Here is a 20,805-nt window from a genome sequence, read left to right on the forward strand (position 1 = left end):
TTCTTTTGGTCACATAAATAGTTAATGTTCACCAGGCGGTGGTGGTGCACGCCTTTAATCCCAGCACTTGGGAGGCAGAGGCAGTTGGATTTCTGAGTTCGAGGCCAGCCTGGTCTACAAAGTGAGTTCCAGGATAGCCAGGGCTACACAGAGAAACCCTGTCTCGAAAAAAACCAAAAAAAAAAAAAAAAAAAAAAAAAAAAGTTAATGTTCATACTATAGATGCTCATACTATAGTTTTGTGGTGCTTTGATTGGGAATCGGAATAGATTGTTGTGGTATTCTGTAGAATTAGGAATGACTGTTAAGAATGGAGGCAGCTCTGCCTAAGCTCCGTTTTTTGAGACCCCATAGTCTTCATAGCTTAGGTTGGCCTTAAGGTCATTATGTTCATATCTTTCTGGTACCAAAAGAATAGCCATCATGCCTGGCTACTAATAAAGACATGATGTTGAAAGGAAGTGACATAGATCCTTTCAGTATAACTAGTAAGAGAACTCATCACTTAGTGACCGTGTTTGTAGAAGAATCATACATATCATTGGTATTTTGGTAGTTATCCTATGTTTTTCTTTTAACTCAGAGAAGTAAAAACTAGTTACTTTGTTCTTGTTTCTGTTTTTGTTGTTGTTTTTCCCCAGTGTAACAACTTCAGTTTTCCCTTTTGGCATCTTTTTAGTGATAGTGAAATTGTCTTTAGAAGGCATTCCATTGGTAAATTTTTATAGATAAAAGAGCCAAATAATTACCATGAGAAATAGTAGTAGATACTGCTGAGGCTTTGCTCTATAGTGTTCCTTTTATTTTTTTATTCTTTTTTTTTTAATGTGCATTGGTGTTTTGGCTGTATGTATGTCTGTGAGAATAGTAAATCTTAGCGTTACAGACAGTTGTGAGCTGACGGGTTGGTGCTGGGATTTTTCTTCTTAACTCCTGAGCCATCTCTCCAGCTCAATATTAGTAGTGTTCTTTAACTTGCTTCAGCAAACATAATTCTGTAATTTTTCATGTTCTTTCTTGATTTCTGTTTAGTCAAGGTGGAAGAGCACCTTCATATGGCCAGTCAGACTATGGTCAGCAAGATTCTTATGACCAGCAGTCAGGTTATGATCAGCATCAAGGCTCATATGATGAGCAGTCCAATTATCAGCAACATGATTCCTATAATCAAAACCAACAGTCTTACCATTCACAAAGGGAAAACTACAGCCACCACACACAAGGTAAGATGATGACCTCTTTTTCATCATTCCTTCACAGAATTATCATTGGATTAAAACACCCTTAGACTTTTACTTGGTGATAAAAATTTGGCATGACTGGAAATAGATTTCTCATGGGCAACGAAACTATTACTAGGGCTGGGAGATGGCTCAGTGGGTAAAAGCACTGACTGCTCCTCCGAAGGTCCTGAGTTCAAATCCCAGCAACCACATCATGGCGGCTCACAATTACCTGTAATGAAATCTGATGCCCTCTTCTGGTGCATCTGAAGTCAGCTACAGTGTACTCATATATAATAAATAAATCTTGGGGGAAAAAAACTATTATTAGATTTTTCTTTTTAACTTTTTGGAGATTGTCATAAGGTTGTGTGGTGACTTTTGGTTACTGATTCCATTTCTCTTAAATTGATGCTGTCTCTTAAACTGAGCAGTTGACAATGCTATTGTCAGGTTTTTTGGTGATGGTATACTTGATTTAGGAAAGTTAACCTATGCTAGTCTTCTCTAATCTCTTGTAAGAAGAAACAGTCATTAATCTCTCTTGTTCCATAGCACTTCATATACATTACTGATACGTAGAACTCAGACCACACCATGAAAGGCAGTGATTGAAGGGCAAAGTTTTTTTGTTTTGTTTTTTTTAAATGCCTTCATTGTCTACATAGGACTTGGCTCCTAGTAGGTGGTCATGAAACATTTTTGCTGGGAAAAAAATTATTTTGGCGATGATAGGAATTGAATTCCATGATCTTTCTATGTGTAGGGCAAACATTTCATCACTGAGTTATATTCCTAGCCATATTGATAATAGAGTCAATGAGTAAAAATCATTACTGGATATCTTTTCTTGGTTTGAAAAGTGTGTAGTGGCTGTGGTTTTGCAGGCCTGACCTGTGCTTGAATTATTTTTAATATCTTTGAGGTGAAGGAAATAAAATTAGAATTCTGTCTTTAGTTTATTAATCCAGATTTTTAGTTTAGCTTAAGTAATTTTATTTGCTGTCTTATTTTTTAGAAAAATGGAATTTCATGTAGATGTAATTCTTTTTTTTTTTTTTTTTTTTGGTTTTTCGAGACAGGGTTTCTCTGTATAGCCCTTGCTGTCTTGCTGTCCTGGAACTCACTTTGTAGACCAGGCTGGCCTCAAACTCAGAAATCCGCCTGCCTCTGCCTCCCAAGTGCTGGGATTAAAGGCGTGCACCACCACCGCCTGGCTTGTAGATGTAATTCTTAAGCACATTGAATTCCAGAAAGTTATGCGATGGCTTGCATTTTGGTGTATTTCTTTCTTTTCCTGAAGGACATTCTATGTGTCTCAGGGAGCCATTTACAGTGATACTGTTTAAAACATTTAATCAGAAGTGACAATAGTTGCTGGGTATGGGGACATGCAGCATAATTCCTGTATGGGAGCTGGACAGGAGAATTGCTACTTAAACTCAAGAATTCAAGATCAGTCTAATAATGTAGGGTGACAATTTTTGTGTGTTACATTTTTCTTTTTGTAGATGACCGTCGTGATGTGAGTAGGTATGGAGAAGATAATAGAGGATATGGCGGGTCACAGGGAGGAGGTAGAGGGCGTGGGGGATATGACAAGGATGGAAGAGGTCCTATGACAGGATCAAGGTAAGTATTTAGATTACATTTTCTCTCTATTAGTGTTTTCCTTATTTTATTCTGCCATTTAAGAGGCTTTTAGAGATTATATTGTAGAAAGAACAGAAATTAAAACTTTATTTTCTGGCTTTTTTATGTCATAAATCATTTCATAAGAGGCTATATTGATAAATACTGAAAATTGTAAAAAAAAAGGCTATATTGATTATATTATAAATGGTGTATGTTAACTTAAACACCATTAAAGCTCCTTATCTTTGCTATGATTAGATTAAATTACTTGATTGGTTTTCCTGCTGGAGCTGGACTCAAAACTCCTTTAAAAGATACCTTTGGAAATTTAGTGTCTTAACCAATACAAAGGTAAATTAATCTATACGAAAAACAAATAGTTCCCTTGGGTGGGGAAAGTATTAGATATAGACTATAGAAAGGTGGGATAGACATGTAAGAAAGGTTTAATACATGTCTCTACTTAAACATAATTAATGAAATAATTGATATATAATATTCTGTAATTTTTCTGGTTGTAGCTGTGGTATGTGAGGCTTTTCATTTCTTGTTGCTATTTTTAAAGTATTGATGTTGATTTCATTTGTTTATGACAGGTTATAAAAGCTGATTTTAGCATAATTTAAAATACATCCGTAGTTAGTGCTTTGGTCTTAAAAATGGAATGAAAAACCAATTGGCCTATGTTCTGAGATGAGATTCATAGATTGTAAATTTGTACACAAGCTTTAAAATAATTTGTGTTTGCTGAGAATTGAAAGTGTTGGTGGCCTGCTACTGATATTTTATGATATAGCAGTAGCAGTTCAGTTCTGTGATATGAGAAACAACTAATATACAACCATTGTAAGTGCTCCCCAAATTTGCGTATATATCTGTTTTAATATACTATATGCTTTAATATTATGGAAATGCCAAAGTTTGATAATTTTGAAAAATTTTGTAAGAGTTTAAAGGCTTTTGAAAAATTTGACATTAGTTTTTTGATTGAAAGTCATTTTACCAACATAAGCGATATTGTACATATCTTCATTAGTTGGCATTAGTTTTTTGATTGGTAGTTAATTTACTGTACCAAGATACTGTATTTTCATTATCAAAAGAGCAGTGTGCCACCAGTAAAGTGAAATAGTACTTACTTTTTATCTAGCCTTTCCCCAACCTAAAATCCCTGAAATAACAAAAGGTAGATACTTAACTTTCTAATGAAGTTGTTTTAGATAACTGGCTGCTTGTAATCCTATAAATGTTACATGTATCTTAAGTTTAATTTCTGCATAAGGAAGTTACAATCTAATACATCATGTATTAAAACTGTGACTGTTGCTGGGTGTGGTGGTGCACACCTTTAATCCCAGAACTAAGGAGTCAGAGTCAGGTGGTCTCTGAGTTTGAGGCCAGCCTGGTCTACAAAACATGTCCAGGATAGCCAGGACTGTTACACAGAGAAACCCTGTCTCAAAAACAAACCCATCTTAGAACCCCAGAGTTGAAAGGTTGTTATTGATTCTTCCCTAATGAGGAAAACAGCCTGGCTTCCTTTTTTTTTTTTTTTTTTTTTAAGACTTATTTATTTTATTTATATAAGTACACTTTAGCTGTCTTCAGACACACCAGAAGAGGGCATCAGATCCCATTACAGATGGCTGTGAGCCATCATGTATTGCTGGGAATTGAACTCAGGACCTCTGGAAGAGCAGCCAGTGCTTTTAACCATTGAGCCATCTCTTCACCCCCTCCATCCCCCCTTTCTTTTGAGAACAACGTAATTTCCTGGCAATATATCGGAGTTTAATTTGTAGCTCAGATACTAGCTGATAAACTCAGTTTTTATTTTTAAATCTTTTTTTTTATTCATAGAAACTTTTTTTTTAAGATTTATTTATTTATTATATGTAAGTACACTGTAGCCGTCTTCAGACACTCCAGAAGAGGGAGTCAGATCTTGTTATAGATGGTTGTGAGCCACCATATGGTTGCTGGGATTTGAACTCTGGACCTTCGGAAGAGCAGTCGGGTGCTCTTACCCACTGAGCCATCTCACCAGCCCCTCATAGAAACTTCTTATACAAAGAGTTTGTGCAGAAGCCTGCTATTTATTAGGTCAAAATCATGCTGATGTTTAAGTGGTGGTAAAAAGAGAGATGGAGCGATTTTAGTCTTAACTACTTCCTTGTCTCCCATTATATTAGGTTTTTACATAAACCTGTTTAGAAATCTGGGCAGCTATTTATTTTCTGTATTGAGTTGTCAAGGTTTGATTGTTCTTTTGGTGAAAGGCAGATGGTAAGTGTTTTAGGCTTCAGCCTTGTCCTTGGAGCACCAAAGTAGGCATAAATGAATGTAAACAAACCTGTCTTTGTCCTTATAAAACTTTATGAATACTGAAATTAGATCTCTGTGCTGGGTGCATGCCTTTAATGTCAGCACTCCAGAGGCAGGCACACCTGAGAGTTTAAGGTCAAGCCTGGTCTACACAGAGTTTCTGGACTTCTTTCTCTCTGGGGGTCAGGGAGGTGGACCCAAATAAACAAAAAATAAAAATTTCATGTACTACAATATTTTTTTTAAAGATTTATTTATTTTGTTTTTGTGTGTGAGTACACTGTCTCTTCGGAGAGCACCACCAGAGGGCATCAGATCCCATTACAGATGATTGTGAGCCACCATGTAGTTGCTGGGAATTGAACTTGGGACTTCTCTCTAGAAGCAGAGTCCGTGCTCTTAACTGCTGATCCATCTCTCCAGCCCCGAGCTATTACATCTTTAAGATGTGCCTTTTAGCTTATCATTAGGTATTAGCGTTGTGAATTTGACTATAAATGCCCACTTTCAAGATTCATTCCTTCCTTCCTTCCTTCCTTCCTTCCTTCCTTTCTTTCTTTCTTTCTTTCTTTCTTTCTTTCTTTCTTTCTTTCTTTCTTTCTTTCTTTTCTTCTTTCTTTCTTTCTTTCTTTCTTTCTTTCTTTCTTTCTTTCTTAAAACACACTTGGTTTTGTGCTTAAATACCAAAATACACAGAAATTTTAGTCGTCAGCACCACTATTTGTGTTTCTAATCATCTTACTCAGGTTAAAACTTTTAACTATGGGATGTAGAAGGCTAGGAGGGACACAATGGTTTGAAGAGTACCTGGCATTAAACAGATTAAAAGAGGGTCATAGTTTGAGAGTGAGGGTTGGGTGTGAGTGTGGTAAAGAATGGGTTGTTCTTATTCTATGACTGGTTGGCTGGAGGAAGGCTTAATACATAAAAAGAAACCATTGACTTAATTTGGAGAGAGATATGTGAAGTTCATAGGAACTATAGGAAATGCAATTGTTGAAAAGAATACTGAGTTTCTTACTGTCCTCTGACATTGACATCTTAGTGGGCTAGAATCTAAGATAAAAAATGACTCGGTGCCTTTTAGTTTTAGCAATGATTACTCTCTTGTAGAATATCTCTTTTTCATTGTTTGTATATGATAGAGTTAAATGATTCAAGTTCTTAAATGTGTATTCTAAGATTCTGCAATTTTATTTTCTCCTTTTTGCAAGAGAATTTAATTAGCAATTAAAAATATGTATATGTACAGCTAGGTGTGGTGGTAGTGTCTGTCTTTAATCCCAGCACCTGGGAGGCAGAGGTAGGCGTGGAACTACACACAGAAACTGTCTCAAACAAAATATGTGTATGTCCTGAGTTGGAGGTAAAGTGGTAAAGTAGTAACTGTGCTTTAGCATGGTTAAAACAGTGAATTCTGGCCAGGCTGTGGTGGCACGCCTTTACTTGCAATACTCTGGAGGCAGAGGCAAGTGGGTCATTATGAGTTCAAGGCTAGCCTGATCTACAGAGTGAGTTCCAGGAAGTAAACCATCCTGTTGAAAAATGATGTTCAAGTTGATTGAATCATTCACATATGCCATTGTTGGTCATTTCCTCTCATTCCCAAAATGTGTGTTCTGGATTTATTAGTATAAAAACTCAAGCACAGAGCAAGGTTTTAAGGTAATCCTGCACTTTATGTGAGTTCTAGGATAAAAGATCCATACAGAATTAGAGCTTGAGCAAAAGTTGCACTGGTCCTGGGCTCACCATATAAGGTGGTGGTATGGTGTATGACTGCATTGTCCTGTGGCTTCTTAGGAATTCTGTCCTTCAGTAGAGACATGTGGTCATTGGGTTCTTTGTTTGTTTTAATTATCAGTTGAAAGCTGAATGTGAGCACTTGGGAGAATTGAAGTGAGTTAGAGGCCAGTTTGGGGTCCCTTGTACCAGGCCTGCCAAGTTATATATAAAATGAAAGACTGTCTACAAACGAAAAATACACAAGCCCCTAAAACAAAAACTCAAAGGAATAGTATGCTTAAGAAATTTTCTTTTTTAACTTTTTATTTCTTATAACTATCTGGGTATTCATTCTTCTTGTATGTAAGTTTGTATACAATATGCATGCATTGCCCATGAAGGCCAGAAGAGGACATTGGATCCACTATGAATTCTCTGGAAGAGCAAGGCAGTGTTCTTAACCATTGAGTTATCTTTTCTGCCACCAAAATTTCCTTTATATTGAATGTGTCTTTTCTAAGTATATTATGACATCACATTGAAACCTCCAGGCTACCCTAGAGTCCTCTTTTCATTGTGGTTTTTGAATTTGGAAGACCCATATCTTCATAATCTTTTAAGTTTCTTTATGTGGGGATACTGAGCCAATTAAGTTGAACATACCTATGTGTCTTAAATATCCCTTAAAATGTTCTTGGGGAGTTCTTTATGTGTACTTTTTGCTTCTATGTCTGGGATTGAAAACAAATTTGCAACATTTTGACATAGTTGTTGAAATATTCTTCTGTCTTAAATTGCTAGCGAGGCCTTAATATGTAGAAGAAATGACTTTGACTTAACTGCAAGTTTGAAGGAGAGACTATCCACAAGAATATCTCCCTTACTCCTTGAAGTCTATTTCTGTAGTTAATACAGTAAATTTCCTAATAAAGGAATTGTAATATAGTTAATATAAAGCTTACTTAGGGAGTGAGAATGATTGAATGACATTTGAATGTACAGGTAAACATTAGGATGGTATTTCTTAGACTTAAATATATATAATGTGTTACATGGGGATCTTACTAAAATGCAAATTACCATTTTCTGCGAAGCTCTTGGGCTATGTTTATACTTATACTTACCCTTTGAATAGTAAGGGTATAGGACTGAGTTTTGTAAAAAAGGAAACTCAGCCTTAATGTTATATATCCTTTTAGAGGATGCATCTTTTAAAAAATACTTTTACTTATGTGTATTTATTTTTTTGTAAATATTTGCCATGTGGTGGTGCCCACAGACAGAATAGAGTATTGGATCCTTTGGAGCTAGAATTGTAGGCAGTTTTATTGCAACCACTGAGCATGGGTGCTGGGAAACTGAACTTGGATCTTCTGAACGAGCAGCAAGATAACCATTGAGTCATCTCTATCTTTTTTTTTTTCCTTTTAAACAGTTAACCCCAGCACTTGGGAGGCAGAGGCAGAGGCAGGTGGGTTTCTGAGTTCGAGGCTAGCCTGGTCTATAGAGTGAGTTCCAGGACAGCCAGGGCTACACAGAGAAACCCTGTCTTGAAGAAAAAAAAAGAATGGAAATGAGTCTCCCTTACACATAACACTGTATATTTTTCTTTATTGTGGGCCAGATCAGCTGTTTTTTGGACAATATAGCAATTAGGGTGTAAACCCCCCCCCCCCCCCGACACACACACACACACACACACACACACACACACACAACCCCCCCCCCGACACACACACACACACACACACACACACACACACACACACACACACACGGTTTCTCTGTGTAGCCCTGGCTGGACAATATAGCAATTAGGGTGTAACCCCCCCCCCCCCGACACACACACACACACACACACACACACACACACACACACACACACACACACACCACACACACACACACACACACACACACACACACCCACACCCACACCCACACCCACACCCATGCATGCATGCACCATATACAAGGAAAAAAGTTTTAAGAAATGTGGGCTTGATATTTTAATTCTTGTCTGTCACTGGGGTTCTAAGGTTCATTTTTGAAGGAACCTTGGTTTCTAATACAATTTTCAAGGGGCTTGGAAAATAGACCATTTAAGCAAGCATGAGACCCCAGTACTGAAAAAGAAGGGGAACATTTTATTTTCAACAATTTAACCTCTGCTTGTTTATGACAAATGTACTTTAGAGGAGGAAGCAAAAGCGTTGTGGTAAACTTTATTTGGGGGTTTCTACCCCACCTTAATCATTTAGTTCCAAATAAAAAAGACACAAAACCTTTATGTTTATAATAAGCCTTAAAGCATTAGAACTGGGCAGATATCAACCCTCTGCTCTTTTGTCTACTTTCCTATCAGTAAACACCCCCCCTCTCCAAATACCATTTGCAATGTTACACCTGGGCCACTCCTACCGCCAACAGGTGGGCCTTCATGGCTATGCACTCAAGTTATACTTACCCCATGGCGCTTTCTGCCTTCTTTCTGCTCACTCCTAGTGGACTCTGTCTCAGACCCCAAGCCCAGGAACCTAAGCTTACTACTACCTCTTTTCTGCCCAGCTACAGGCTGTAGGCATCATTATTCAACAAGTAGTTTTAAAGAGCAAGATTTGCATAACAAAAGCTGGTATACTTGAGAATTCACTTGTCTTGAGGCAATGACCTTGGGATAGAGAATTTAGCAGTATCTTACGTGGCAAAAGGCCAAACCTCAACACAAAAGGATCAGGAACTCAAGTTCATCTTTATCTAGGTAGCAAATTCAGGACCATCCTTATCCTGTCTCAAGAAACTAAAACCAAAATAGTAATGAGTAGCTTCTCTTTCTTAAAGAGGTAGCAGTGATAGACCTTTCAGTTAAAGTACAGGGAAAGTTTAGGTACTGTGCTAAAACAGTAATTTTAAATACAAAGCTGTATTTATGAAGGACTTCAGTTTAGTATGGTCTACATAGCCTTGAATGAACCTTATTCTCCTGCTAGAAAGAAGGGTTTTCTGGGACTTATACAATTTAAAAGCAAATTAAAACACTTGTGTCTGTCCTAAGTTGATTGCAAAGCAAAATGTTTTTATGGTAGTGTAATTAAAAAGAGAAAGCTTTCTTATTTAGTTAGTTTTAATTGGACAATTCAGAAAAGCCATCTAGAGTTGGGTAGTCCCTAGAGCAGAGGTTTGTAAGCAGATAATAAATAGGTTAGCTGCTAGGATCATGATAGATGAGCAGCAACTCAGATATAATCTGAAACTGTTAGTTCCTTATCAGCACTTGTGTTATAGAAGGTTTTCACTTGAGAATTTTGGGGTCTTTTTTTGTTTGTTTGTTTGGTTGGTTGGTTGGTTGGTTTTTTGTTTTAATTACTTGGTTAGCATGAGCTGCTTAGATTTGTTACATAAAACCTTATGTGTACAAGGATCATTGACTTAACTGACAGTATAAATTTGTCAAAGTCATTCTGTGGCTTTGCATCTTTCACATATTTTGTTGGTTTGGTCTTTAGACCATTTGGCAGCTTGAACCTCTGCTGTGATAGGAAAAGATCTCATATTAAAGTGGATCATGGAGAGAAGTTTTGAGTTTAGCTTTTTTTTTAGTCCTCACTTTTTATCAGTCTTAAGTTTAAAGTTTTAAGACTATCTTTATTCAGACTCATTTTTTAAAAAAGTTTATCCCTTTAAAAATTAATAAAATCCATAATTTAATATCACAGCAGAATCTGTCTTCAAGTTTTTACCTTTTCTGTTCTGCTATCAAAGTCTAACTTTACTTTTTATTCCTCTAGTCTTTTAGTTTTTTCTTTCTTATATTTAAAAATAGTCCTAATACTCTAATTTCATATTTTTCATGCTGTGCCTGCAGCTTTAAGTTATGGTTTGAGTAGTAATCTTTTGGCTTGGGGTTGGGAAGATGAATTTTTTTTAACATAAAAAGTAATATTAGATGTGTTATAAATGTGAGAAGACAGCTTGTGGAAATAAATCCTTGGGAAAGCACTTAGATTGAATCATTGAACTCTGAAATGGATTTACTGGAAAGTTGGTGCTACTATTTTTCTAGGCACTCTACTTGTGACAGTTAAGTGTAGATTGAGCCCAGGGCTCAGCACATTAGAGACTTACTTAAGGAAGAAATCATTTCTTCAATTTTTCCTCTGCAGTGGTGGTGACCGCGGTGGCTTCAAAAATTTTGGTGGTAAGTGCTGAGTATCCCAAAATGTTTCAGTGGAAATGCTATATAAATCTAAAAGCCACCAATATCCCGCAGATGCAGTCTAAGCCCTTCTTACTCTGTTGAGGCTCGTGTGTTGTGTGCATTACAAAGTACTCTCTGTATACACTCTTATATCCAAGTACATATTAAAAGCCAAATCTGATCTCAAGTAGTCCAATGCGTTCTCTACACAGTGTATTGCATGAAAGAGTCTGTGACCGATGAATGAGGAATTCACTGGGTTTTGACAATAGGGTTTTTTTTCCTTTTATAAAGGTAGCTGACGTGGTGTTTTAAATTATTAGGGGTTTCCAATCAGCCTTACAACAGTGCTTGACAGAAGTGATACTAGAATAATAACAAAAGTGGGTGCTGTCTTGGACAAGGCTAAAGAAATGTTGGCATTCGTCTTGATTTCCTAAACTTTAAATAATAAACATTTATGTAGTTATTTTTAAACCTGTGATGGTTGACTTTCAAGGATATTAAGTTCTGACTTTACATGCTTTGGTTATTACCGTTTCCTTTTTAATTTCAAATAAGTTGTCTTAGACAGCCTTTCCTTTTCTTCTCCCATAGGTCACAGGGATTATGGACCCAGACCAGATGCTGGTAAGATTCTTGATAGTTTGGTTTCCTACCTCTGGAAGAGGAATTAATGTGTTTGGAGGGAGGTTTAATTTAATTTAATTTAATTTAATTTAATTTAATGGTGCTGCCAGATCTGGGGAATTTGACTTAAAATAATAATTTAGTGATCTGATTAGAAAGCTTGCTGGAGAAACTGCTGTGTTTGTGCTTTGTTGCTTGAAGAAACATTCAAATTTGTTCTGCTAATAAGCATTAATGCAGTCTAAAGAGAAATTTGTTATCTTAGCAATGTAGAGGTAAAAAGCTGTTTAAATCTTTCATTGAATTAGTTTTAATGGGCATAAGAAAGTTGTTCATGTACAAGGGAATTGTCTTTCTCCGGGTAGAAGTTACTAATTTTATGTAGCGTTTCATTTTTAGATGAATTAAAGGCTATAGACTTGCTTTTGGAGCCTTTTGAAAGTTAGGATTTAGAGGTTAAAATCTATTTGAGTAAAAATATTTAATATATATTGAAATCAGAACTTTTGTTTTTATTAAGATGCCAAAGTATTCTATATGGATGGCAATTTCTGAATTATCCCTTGATGGACTGAATTTTTATACAACTTTCTTACTTTGTTGTACTAATCCAAAAGTGTGCGTGTAAGGTAAGGTGTGTGTACCAGGTGCTCTTACCTTCTGATATATACAAGGCTTTTTGCAGTGAATGGGAAACCAGCAATTCTGCTTGGCTGGCTGGCTTGAGTGTCAAGTCTCCAATTTGGGGGAATTGTATACTAGAAAGCCTTTTAAAAGTATTGATTTGTCAGACGTATGACTATATAATTGAAAGTTCTTCAGAGAAAGGTATGCTAATTAACCTTCTTCATCTCTTCATGAGCTTTAGTCCTGGATCTGAAGAGTGATATTTTTAACATCGCCCTTTATTGGTCTTTATGTATTTCAGAGTAACCTGCACTTTACCTGTAGTTTTGTTGTAAGAATTGATCTTCCATACAACTACTGTGAACACTTTGCATGTTTATATAAGGCTATATGTTGGTCCTTATATTTGGTGCTTAGAAGCAGTCCATTACTAGTCAATAAATTGTTTTTGATTACCGAACAGGATGTAGTAATTTAAGGGATATGTTTATGAAATTGACCATAACTTTTCCTCCTTAGATTCAGAGTCTGATAATTCAGATAACAACACAATCTTTGTGCAAGGACTTGGGGAGGGTGTGTCTACAGATCAAGTGGGAGAGTTCTTTAAGCAAATAGGAATTATCAAGGTAAGTTAAAAGTGTCACATTGAAGATTTCATAATTGTTAATATTCACATAAGATACATACATTGCATTGTAAGTCTATATACCCTAGTAAGCATTATCTAAATCCTTTAATGCATGTACTTCCCAAAGTCTGTAGGCCTTTGCTAAGTGTCTTATTTAGCTTTCTATTGCTGTTATAGACTATTCTGGCCAAAAGAAACTTGAGGAGGAAAGGGTTTATTTTTTTTTTTGGCTTATCTTAGTCCATCATTGAAGGAAGTCAGGGCAGGAACTGAAGTAGAGACCATGGAGGAACACACTTACTTGCTTGTTTCTCATGGTTTGCTCAGCATGCTTTCTTAGACCATGCAGGATCATCTCTTCAGAGGTGGCAGTGTCTCCAGTGGGCTGAGCCCTCCCACGTCAGTCATCAACCAATCTGGTGGAAGCATTTTCTCAATTGCTGTCCTCTTTCCAGATGATTTTAGCTAAAGTCAAGTTTCCAAAAAAAAAAAAAAAAACTGAGGAGCATACTAGGTTTATTTAAAGTACATGAAGGTTTTATTTCTTGCTCATGTTTATCCTTGTTCCTGTGCTTAAGCTTTATTCTTGGATTCTGAAATGCAAATATATGTAAACTAAAGTTATTACTAACAACTTCTTATGCTTAATGTCTGCACTGCATTATTCCATTATCTTGTGATTGTTCTGTTGTTGTTCACTTAATTTCGTGCATGTACTTCCTACCTATCTTTAACTGAAAAGCAGCCTGTAGAGCAGGGCTACGGAAACAGTGGTCGGTCGGTGTTACTGTGTTCACTGGTCCTTGTTTTGGTATTTGTGAAATTACTTTTTTTTTCCTTATTGGCGAATTCCTGGGTTTTTTGTTTGCTTGCTTTTTTTTTTTTTTTGTTTTGGTTTGTTTGCTTTTTTTTTTTTTTTTTTTTTAATTTATACCTGAACCACACACAAGTTGAGAGCTTTTCTTTGTTTTGAGATAGGGGCTCCCACTGTGCCTGGGTTAGCCTCAAACTCAAAATCTTGCTGCCTTAGCCTCCTGAGTGCTGGGATTAGAGGGACAAGACACCATGGCTGGCCGCATATTTTTAATGAGTAGAACTGTCTTCTATATTCATCCCAGCCAAAGCCCAATGGCTATCTTAATAATAATGCATTGATTTTTATTGAAAGATTCTTCCTAGCCTTTAAATGTTTTACAAAATATGTATTTTTTTAACATTATCTACATTTGGTTTTTATGGGTTTAACTAAATTACACATAAATAGCATGCCACTTTTTAGGATTTTTGTTTTTTGGGTCATTGTTAACTATTTTTTGGTGGTTCTGGAGGTTGAATCCAGACCTTCAAATATGCTAGCTCTTAATAGATTTTTTTTTTCTTTTTTAAGTTCTGGCTATCCTGGAACTCACTATGTAGACCAAGCTGGCCTCAAAATATTTAAGATGAACCTTACCTTTGCCTCCAGAGTACTGGGATTAAAGGCATGTTCCATTACTGCTGGCTCCTGACAAAATTTTTATAGTTTTTCTCTTACTTCAGTATGTATAGTTTTCAATATATCCACACCTATAGATAATTTCATTTTTATATTAAATATATACTGTTTTGTAATATGGATGTAAAAAAAAATCTTTACCTGGCTGGAGAGGTGGCTCTACTGTAAAGAGCATGTACTGTTCCAGAGGATCTGAGTTCAGTTTTCAGTACCCATGTTGGGCTGTTTACCACCGGCCTGAAGTTCCAGTTACAGGGAATCTGACGGTTCTGCTTTTCTAAGGGGACTTGAACTCACGTGTACACCATATACATACATACATACATGCAAATAATTAAATATAATAAATTTTTGAAAAAAATCTTTACCCGAATGATTCATGGTTACTTATTCCTGAAATGCAACATCAATTTGGTCATTTTTTTTTTTTTTTAGACTAACAAAAAGACTGGAAAACCAATGATAAATCTTTACACAGACAAAGACACAGGAAAGCCAAAAGGGGAAGCAACAGTGTCATTTGATGACCCTCCATCAGCTAAGGCAGCCATTGATTGGTTTGATGGTATGCTCCATTCCTATATTTAAATTCATGTATGTGTTTGGGTGTTTTGCCTTCATGTATGTCTATGCATGATTTGTGCAGCTGGTGCCTTTGGAGGCCAGAAGAGGATATCACATCCCCTGGAAATGGAGGCATAGGTGGTTGTGAGCTGTCATGTAGGTGTTGGGAATCAAACTTGGCTCCTAGAAAATAACCCAGTGCTCCTAACTTCTGAGTATCTCTCTAGCTCTTTTTGTACACTTTGAAGAAATGTTTTCTAGCCTGGAAGGCAAAACATATTCTGAGGGATAATGGTTATTTTCCTGTTTAATAGTGGTCAAGAATACAACAAGCTTGTGCTTCTATGTAGATATAAGATGAAGTATATCTTTGTGTTTCCTTTATCTTACTTGCACATAATTTTAACCCTGATACAGGTATAGAAAGTTGGCTTGGTTAACATCTGCCAGCTAGGAATCTTATTCAAAACATGCTGCAACCTTCCAAAAGCAGTGCTACCAGATGAGGACCAAGTATTCAAGCATGATCTTGTTTGGGACAATTTTACAACTAAATCTGAATCCCAGCCTTGCTTACCCCTCCCCCTTTGTTTATTCTAAACTATAAACATACTGGAAAGCCCATATGTATGTATAAGCATATGTATGGGGGTATCTATATCTCTATATATTTATATAGATATATATATATATATTTGCATTAGGCCTTGGGTTCAGTCCTCAAGACTAGAAAACAAACTTTTATCTACACTTAATTATTTTTTCAAAAAAATTTTATTTATTTCATTTATTTAATTTTATGTATATGAGTACACTGTAGCTATACAGATGTGTACAGATGATTGTGAGCCTTTTTGTGGTTGTTGGGAATTGTATTTAGAACCTCTGCTCACTCATGTCAACTCCACTCGCTCAGTCTCTGCTTGCTCTGACCCAAAGAACACTCTAGCTAACTTCAGACGCACCAGAAGAGGGCATCAGATCTCATTACGGATAGTTGTGAGCCACCATGTGGTTGCTGGGATTTGAGCTCGGGACCTTTGGAAGAGCAGTCAGTGCTCTTACCCACTGAGCCATCTCGCAGCCCTTTATCTACACTAATATTAGATGTTTTCTTCTTTGTCTTTAAACTTAGTAAGAAATAACTATCTCCCCATGGAAGGTCTGTTCTGTTGTGTAGGTTATGGGTTATAGTTTAGCATTGTTTGACTGTTTGGAACACAAAGCACTAGTATGTTTAAATACTATGGGGATGTGTTCATTATTCTTCTGAAAGTAAAAAGAGCCAAGACAGTAATGGTTTTGTTGGGAGGTAGAGGTACAGAGTGTCATTGCAGCATTCATTTAAAACCCTCTCCTCTTCCCTTTCCTTTTTGGTGAAAAGGTCTTAGTGTTTAGCTGAAGCTGGGGCCTCAAAATCTCAGTGATCCTCTTACCTACCTCTCAGCCTTTTGAGTGTTGAGGTTATAGATGTGCACCAATTTGCTCTGCCTCAAAACTGTTTTTTTCTTCTTAGGAAAAGAATTCCATGGAAACATCATAAAAGTGTCATTTGCCACTAGAAGGCCTGAATTTATGAGAGGTGGTGGAAGTGGAGGTGGACGCCGAGGTAGGATATTTACATTGATCTATGTAAAGAAATAAAAAGGCCCAAATGCTACACAGAGTTTGAATAAGTCTGTGTTTTGTCCTTGCTTACATATAATTGCTTAAAAATATTATGTATTTTATGTATGAGCGTTCTGCATGCACACCTGCATACCAGAAGAGGGCATCACATCCCATTATAGATGTTCTGTTATCCTGTGTGGTTGCTGGGAATTGAACTCAGGACCTCTAGAACAGCCAGTGCTCTTAACTGCTGAGTCATCTCTCCTGCCCCATAAATCTTACTTTATTTTCTGTTTTTTCATGACAGAGTTTCTGTGTATAGTCCTGGCTATCCTGGAACTTGCTCTGTAGATTAGTGTGGCCTCAACTCAGAGATTACCACTCCTCCCCATACCCCCCCACACAGAGAAGTGCTAGCATTAATGGTGTATGCCACTACCAGCTACTACCTACCCTTTGTTCCCTAGGTTTATTTACCTTTCATCTTTTTTTGTAAATAAATTTATTTAATGTGCATGAATGTTTTGTTTGTATGTATGTACTGTGTGAATGCCTGGTGCCCAAGGATGCCTGAAGGGGCTATTGGATCCTATAGAACTGGAGTTATAGATGGTTGTAAGCCACCAGATGGGTGCTGGGAATTAAACCCTGGTCTTCTGCAAGAGCAGCTTGTGCTTTTAACCACTGAGTCATCTTTCCAACTGGTCCTACATTTCATCTTAAAATGAGGATGTTCCAGTAGCTAAGCAAGTGGTAGGAGAGGTTATAGAAATGACTGTGTAGTGCTCTTACAGCAGTGGTAAAGGAGTTCTGAAGCAATTGTTTAAATAAAACCTACTTAGGTAGTTGGTCTAACTTTTTAATAGCATTTATTTGTGTGAGCACATGCATGCCATGGTGTATATGTGGGGTTCAGAACACAACTTTGCTAAGTTAATTGCTCTTTCCACTGGGTGGGTGTCAGGCATCACAGTCAGTTTGTAAGACTAAGAACAAGTTCTATGCTTGCTGCGTTGTCTCACTGCCAGAGCTGACCCAATTTTTAAGATTCCCCAATGCAGCTCCTTGATTTTGTAAAAAATTTGGTCCATTTCCTCAAGTTTGGAATTTACTTTACTATTTAGACTTAATTTTTATAACCGAGATTCACAAACTGTATAGAATATTATAAAAAGCAGGTTGATATATTGTAATACATATGAAGTCCATTAATGTTTGCTATATTTAAGTGAAATCAAGAATGACAGTCTTGCTGTAGCAGGAATTAATTTGGAAGGAGTCTGTCTAGGTATTAAATGGCACTTTATTTTTTCATCTGATGCTCTTCTTAAATATCATTAGTGTCTACTGCTGGTTTTTCACTTTTACCTTATCCCTTTCCTCCCCACTAGGCCGTGGAGGATATAGAGGCCGTGGAGGTTTTCAGGGGCGAGGTGGAGACCCCAAGAATGGGGACTGGGTTTGCCCTAATCCGTAAGTATGCTATTTACTTTGGTGGGTGAAGAGATGGTTGGAGGGTATAAGGAAGGATTCTGGGTTTATTGAAGACTTAGGAACATTTTATTTTCTTCAGGTCATGTGGAAATATGAACTTTGCTCGAAGAAACTCCTGTAATCAGTGCAATGAGCCTAGACCAGAGGACTCACGTCCCTCAGGGGGAGGTAGGCCAGCTCTTTATCCTGTTAGTCCTTTCATTGCTTGTATAATGTGCTTGTCTTCTAACTAGCCTTGGGGAGGTTTTGCATTATTAATGCTGGCCTTATTGGTTTGTAATTTTATTTTGCAGATTTCCGGGGGAGAGGCTATGGTGGAGAAAGGGGCTACAGAGGTCGTGGGGGCAGAGGTGGAGACCGAGGTGGCTATGGTGGAGACAGAAGTGGGGGAGGTTATGGTGGAGACAGGAGTGGGGGTGGCTATGGTGGGGATAGAGGAGGTAGCTATGGAGGAGACAGAGGTGGTTATGGTGGGGACCGAGGAGGCAGCTATGGAGGAGACCGAGGTGGCTACGGAGGAGACAGAGGTGGCTATGGAGGAGACAGAGGTGGCTATGGAGGTGATCGAGGAGGCTATGGAGGTGATCGAGGTGGATATGGAGGAGACCGCAGCCGGGGGGCCTATGGAGGAGACCGTGGTGGTAGTGGTAGTGGCAGTGGAGGCTACGGTGGAGACAGAAGTGGAGGCTACGGTGGAGACCGAAGTGGTGGCTACGGAGGAGACCGAGGTGGCTATGGAGGCAAAATGGGAGGAAGGTGAGTATTCAGATATATCTGTGAACCTTTTTGCCTCAATCTCTAATTTTTTTTTTAAGACTTATTTATATGAGTACGCTGTAGCTGTCTTCAGACACACCAGAAGAGGGCATTAGATCCCATTACAGATGGCTGTGAGCCACCATGTGGTTGCTGGGAGTTGAACTCAGGATCTGGAAGAACAGTTATTGCTCTTAATTAATTAGAACAATTATTGCTCTTAATTGCTGAGTTCTCTCCAGCCCCAGCCCCACTGCTTTGTAGGCAACCATTTTTGACTCATTTTCTTTCTTTTTTAATCCCATTAACATCTTTCAGGAAAATTTTTAGTTACTTGCTTATTTCCAAGTTTTTCTTTTATTTTGTAAATTAATAAATTTTTATATTTGTTACTTTATATTTGTGGCTATAGAAAATTGGGATTGAGAGATAACTTGACAGTGTTTAAATTACAAGTTCTTGGAGGATTTTCAAACCCTGCATTTATTCTTTATACAAGTTCCTCTATTTCCTGGAGGTAGTGAAAGCTAGTGAGGATTATAGTAGTTACATATTGTAGTGGCTTCTGTTCCCCATCTTAGCGAGACCTTAGGCAAGTTATATAACCCTTTAAAGCATTAATAGTCTCTTCTGAAAAATGGAGCAAATAATACCCAATATGTAAAATTTGATGAAATTGTAATAGTGGTTTGCCCATAGAAAGCAGTGTATAATTGTTTGGTATTAGTAATAGCTTCATCACCATATACTAAACTTATATGTTGCAAGTATTGTACAATAGTATCTATACAAGTTTAGTTTTGGTTCCTTTGTTGGTCTCTATAACAGTAACCTTTCTGAGATTATATACATAGTAATTGACAGATACAGAATTTATACATGAAATGTAAATTTTAAATTTGTTTATTCTGCTATGCCAAGGTTCTGTCTGGACATTAGACTTGGCATAGTACTTGCAAGTATTTACAGTGTTCTTGTAGTCCTTGGTTTAGGTGGAAAATTACTAGAGTGATGGGTAGCAAAGCCTCTTAAACTTTATAAGTCTTAAAGCTGGTGAATTAGATTTATTAAGACTATTTTTTTGAGTTTAAAGCCTGCCTGGTCTACATAGTGAGTTCTGGGACAGCTGGGGCTGTATAGAGACCCTGTCCCAAAAGAATAGTACTTTATTGGGATACAGAAATAAGATGTATTGTCACCTTTTATAGAAAATATCTGGCTGGTATAGGTTATCAGCACTCTTAGGAAATGTACCATGTTCCCTTGTTAAAATCCTAGAACTTACTTTGGTTCTTTTTTTTTTTTATCCCTAGAAACGACTACAGAAATGATCAGCGCAACCGACCATACTGATGACTGTTTCAGATACTCCTTTGTCTCTGACATGATCCGTGGGGAATTGTCAGAGTGTGCCTGCTGCTTTCCTCATGGCCTCTTGGGTAGTGAAATTGACATTTGGGTTTTTATTTGGGTGGGAGGGTTGGGGGCAGTTTTCTTTTTAGAAATGTCCATTAAAAAAATCCCCTTTTATTTTCCCACCTTTTCTTTCCTAACCCTTAAAGCTAAGTGCGTTGTAAAATATTGCCAAAATGGAAAGTGTTTTGTAATACTGCAATAAAAGCTGCTTGTTTTTTGTGGACATTGAGTGCATTATTTGTCACACTTAGAACTCAGTTACAGCTAACAAACCCTACAGAATTAGAACATTAATATTAACCTAGGTAAATTTAAATGTTATTTTTAGCTGTTCTTTATTGAGCTCCAATGTCTGAGAGCTTGGTGGGTATAAAGAGACAGTTCTAAGAATGTCTGTTTAGACTTATTGTATCACCACACTATCAGATTTCTATTTCCAGTCCTGGCTGGTGCCCTTCAATCCTCCCTACTCCTA

General features: G+C 37.2%; 1 protein-coding gene across 9 annotated transcripts in view; it reads left to right on the forward strand.

The window, feature by feature from the left end:
• Taf15 (TATA-box binding protein associated factor 15) overlaps positions 1-20,553 on the forward strand; it is a 33,671-nt gene extending 13,118 nt beyond the window's left edge. For 2 of the 9 annotated variants that reach the window (XM_030246304.1, NM_027427.3), the window contains exons 6-16: positions 1,033-1,223; positions 2,735-2,855; positions 11,072-11,106; positions 11,704-11,736; positions 12,883-12,992; positions 14,925-15,054; positions 16,570-16,662; positions 18,056-18,137; positions 18,238-18,326; positions 18,452-18,914; positions 20,228-20,553. In XM_030246304.1, the coding sequence (XP_030102164.1) occupies positions 2,842-2,855; positions 11,072-11,106; positions 11,704-11,736; positions 12,883-12,992; positions 14,925-15,054; positions 16,570-16,662; positions 18,056-18,137; positions 18,238-18,326; positions 18,452-18,914; positions 20,228-20,267 (1,089 nt within the window). In that variant the 5' untranslated portion in view covers positions 1,033-1,223; positions 2,735-2,841 and the 3' untranslated portion in view covers positions 20,268-20,553. Of the gene's footprint in view, positions 1-1,031; positions 1,224-2,734; positions 2,856-11,071; positions 11,107-11,703; positions 11,737-12,256; positions 12,366-12,882; positions 12,993-14,924; positions 15,055-16,569; positions 16,663-18,055; positions 18,138-18,237; positions 18,327-18,451; positions 18,915-20,227 lie in introns of those variants that run through there. The other 7 variants (XM_030246303.1, XM_006534185.4, XM_030246301.1 and 4 more) reach the window with 6 other exon arrangements.
• The last annotated feature ends 252 nt before the right edge of the window (positions 20,554-20,805 follow it).

This window comes from Mus musculus, chromosome 11, assembly GCF_000001635.26.
Source record: "Mus musculus strain C57BL/6J chromosome 11, GRCm38.p6 C57BL/6J".
NCBI classification, from domain to species: Eukaryota; Metazoa; Chordata; class Mammalia; order Rodentia; family Muridae; genus Mus; species Mus musculus.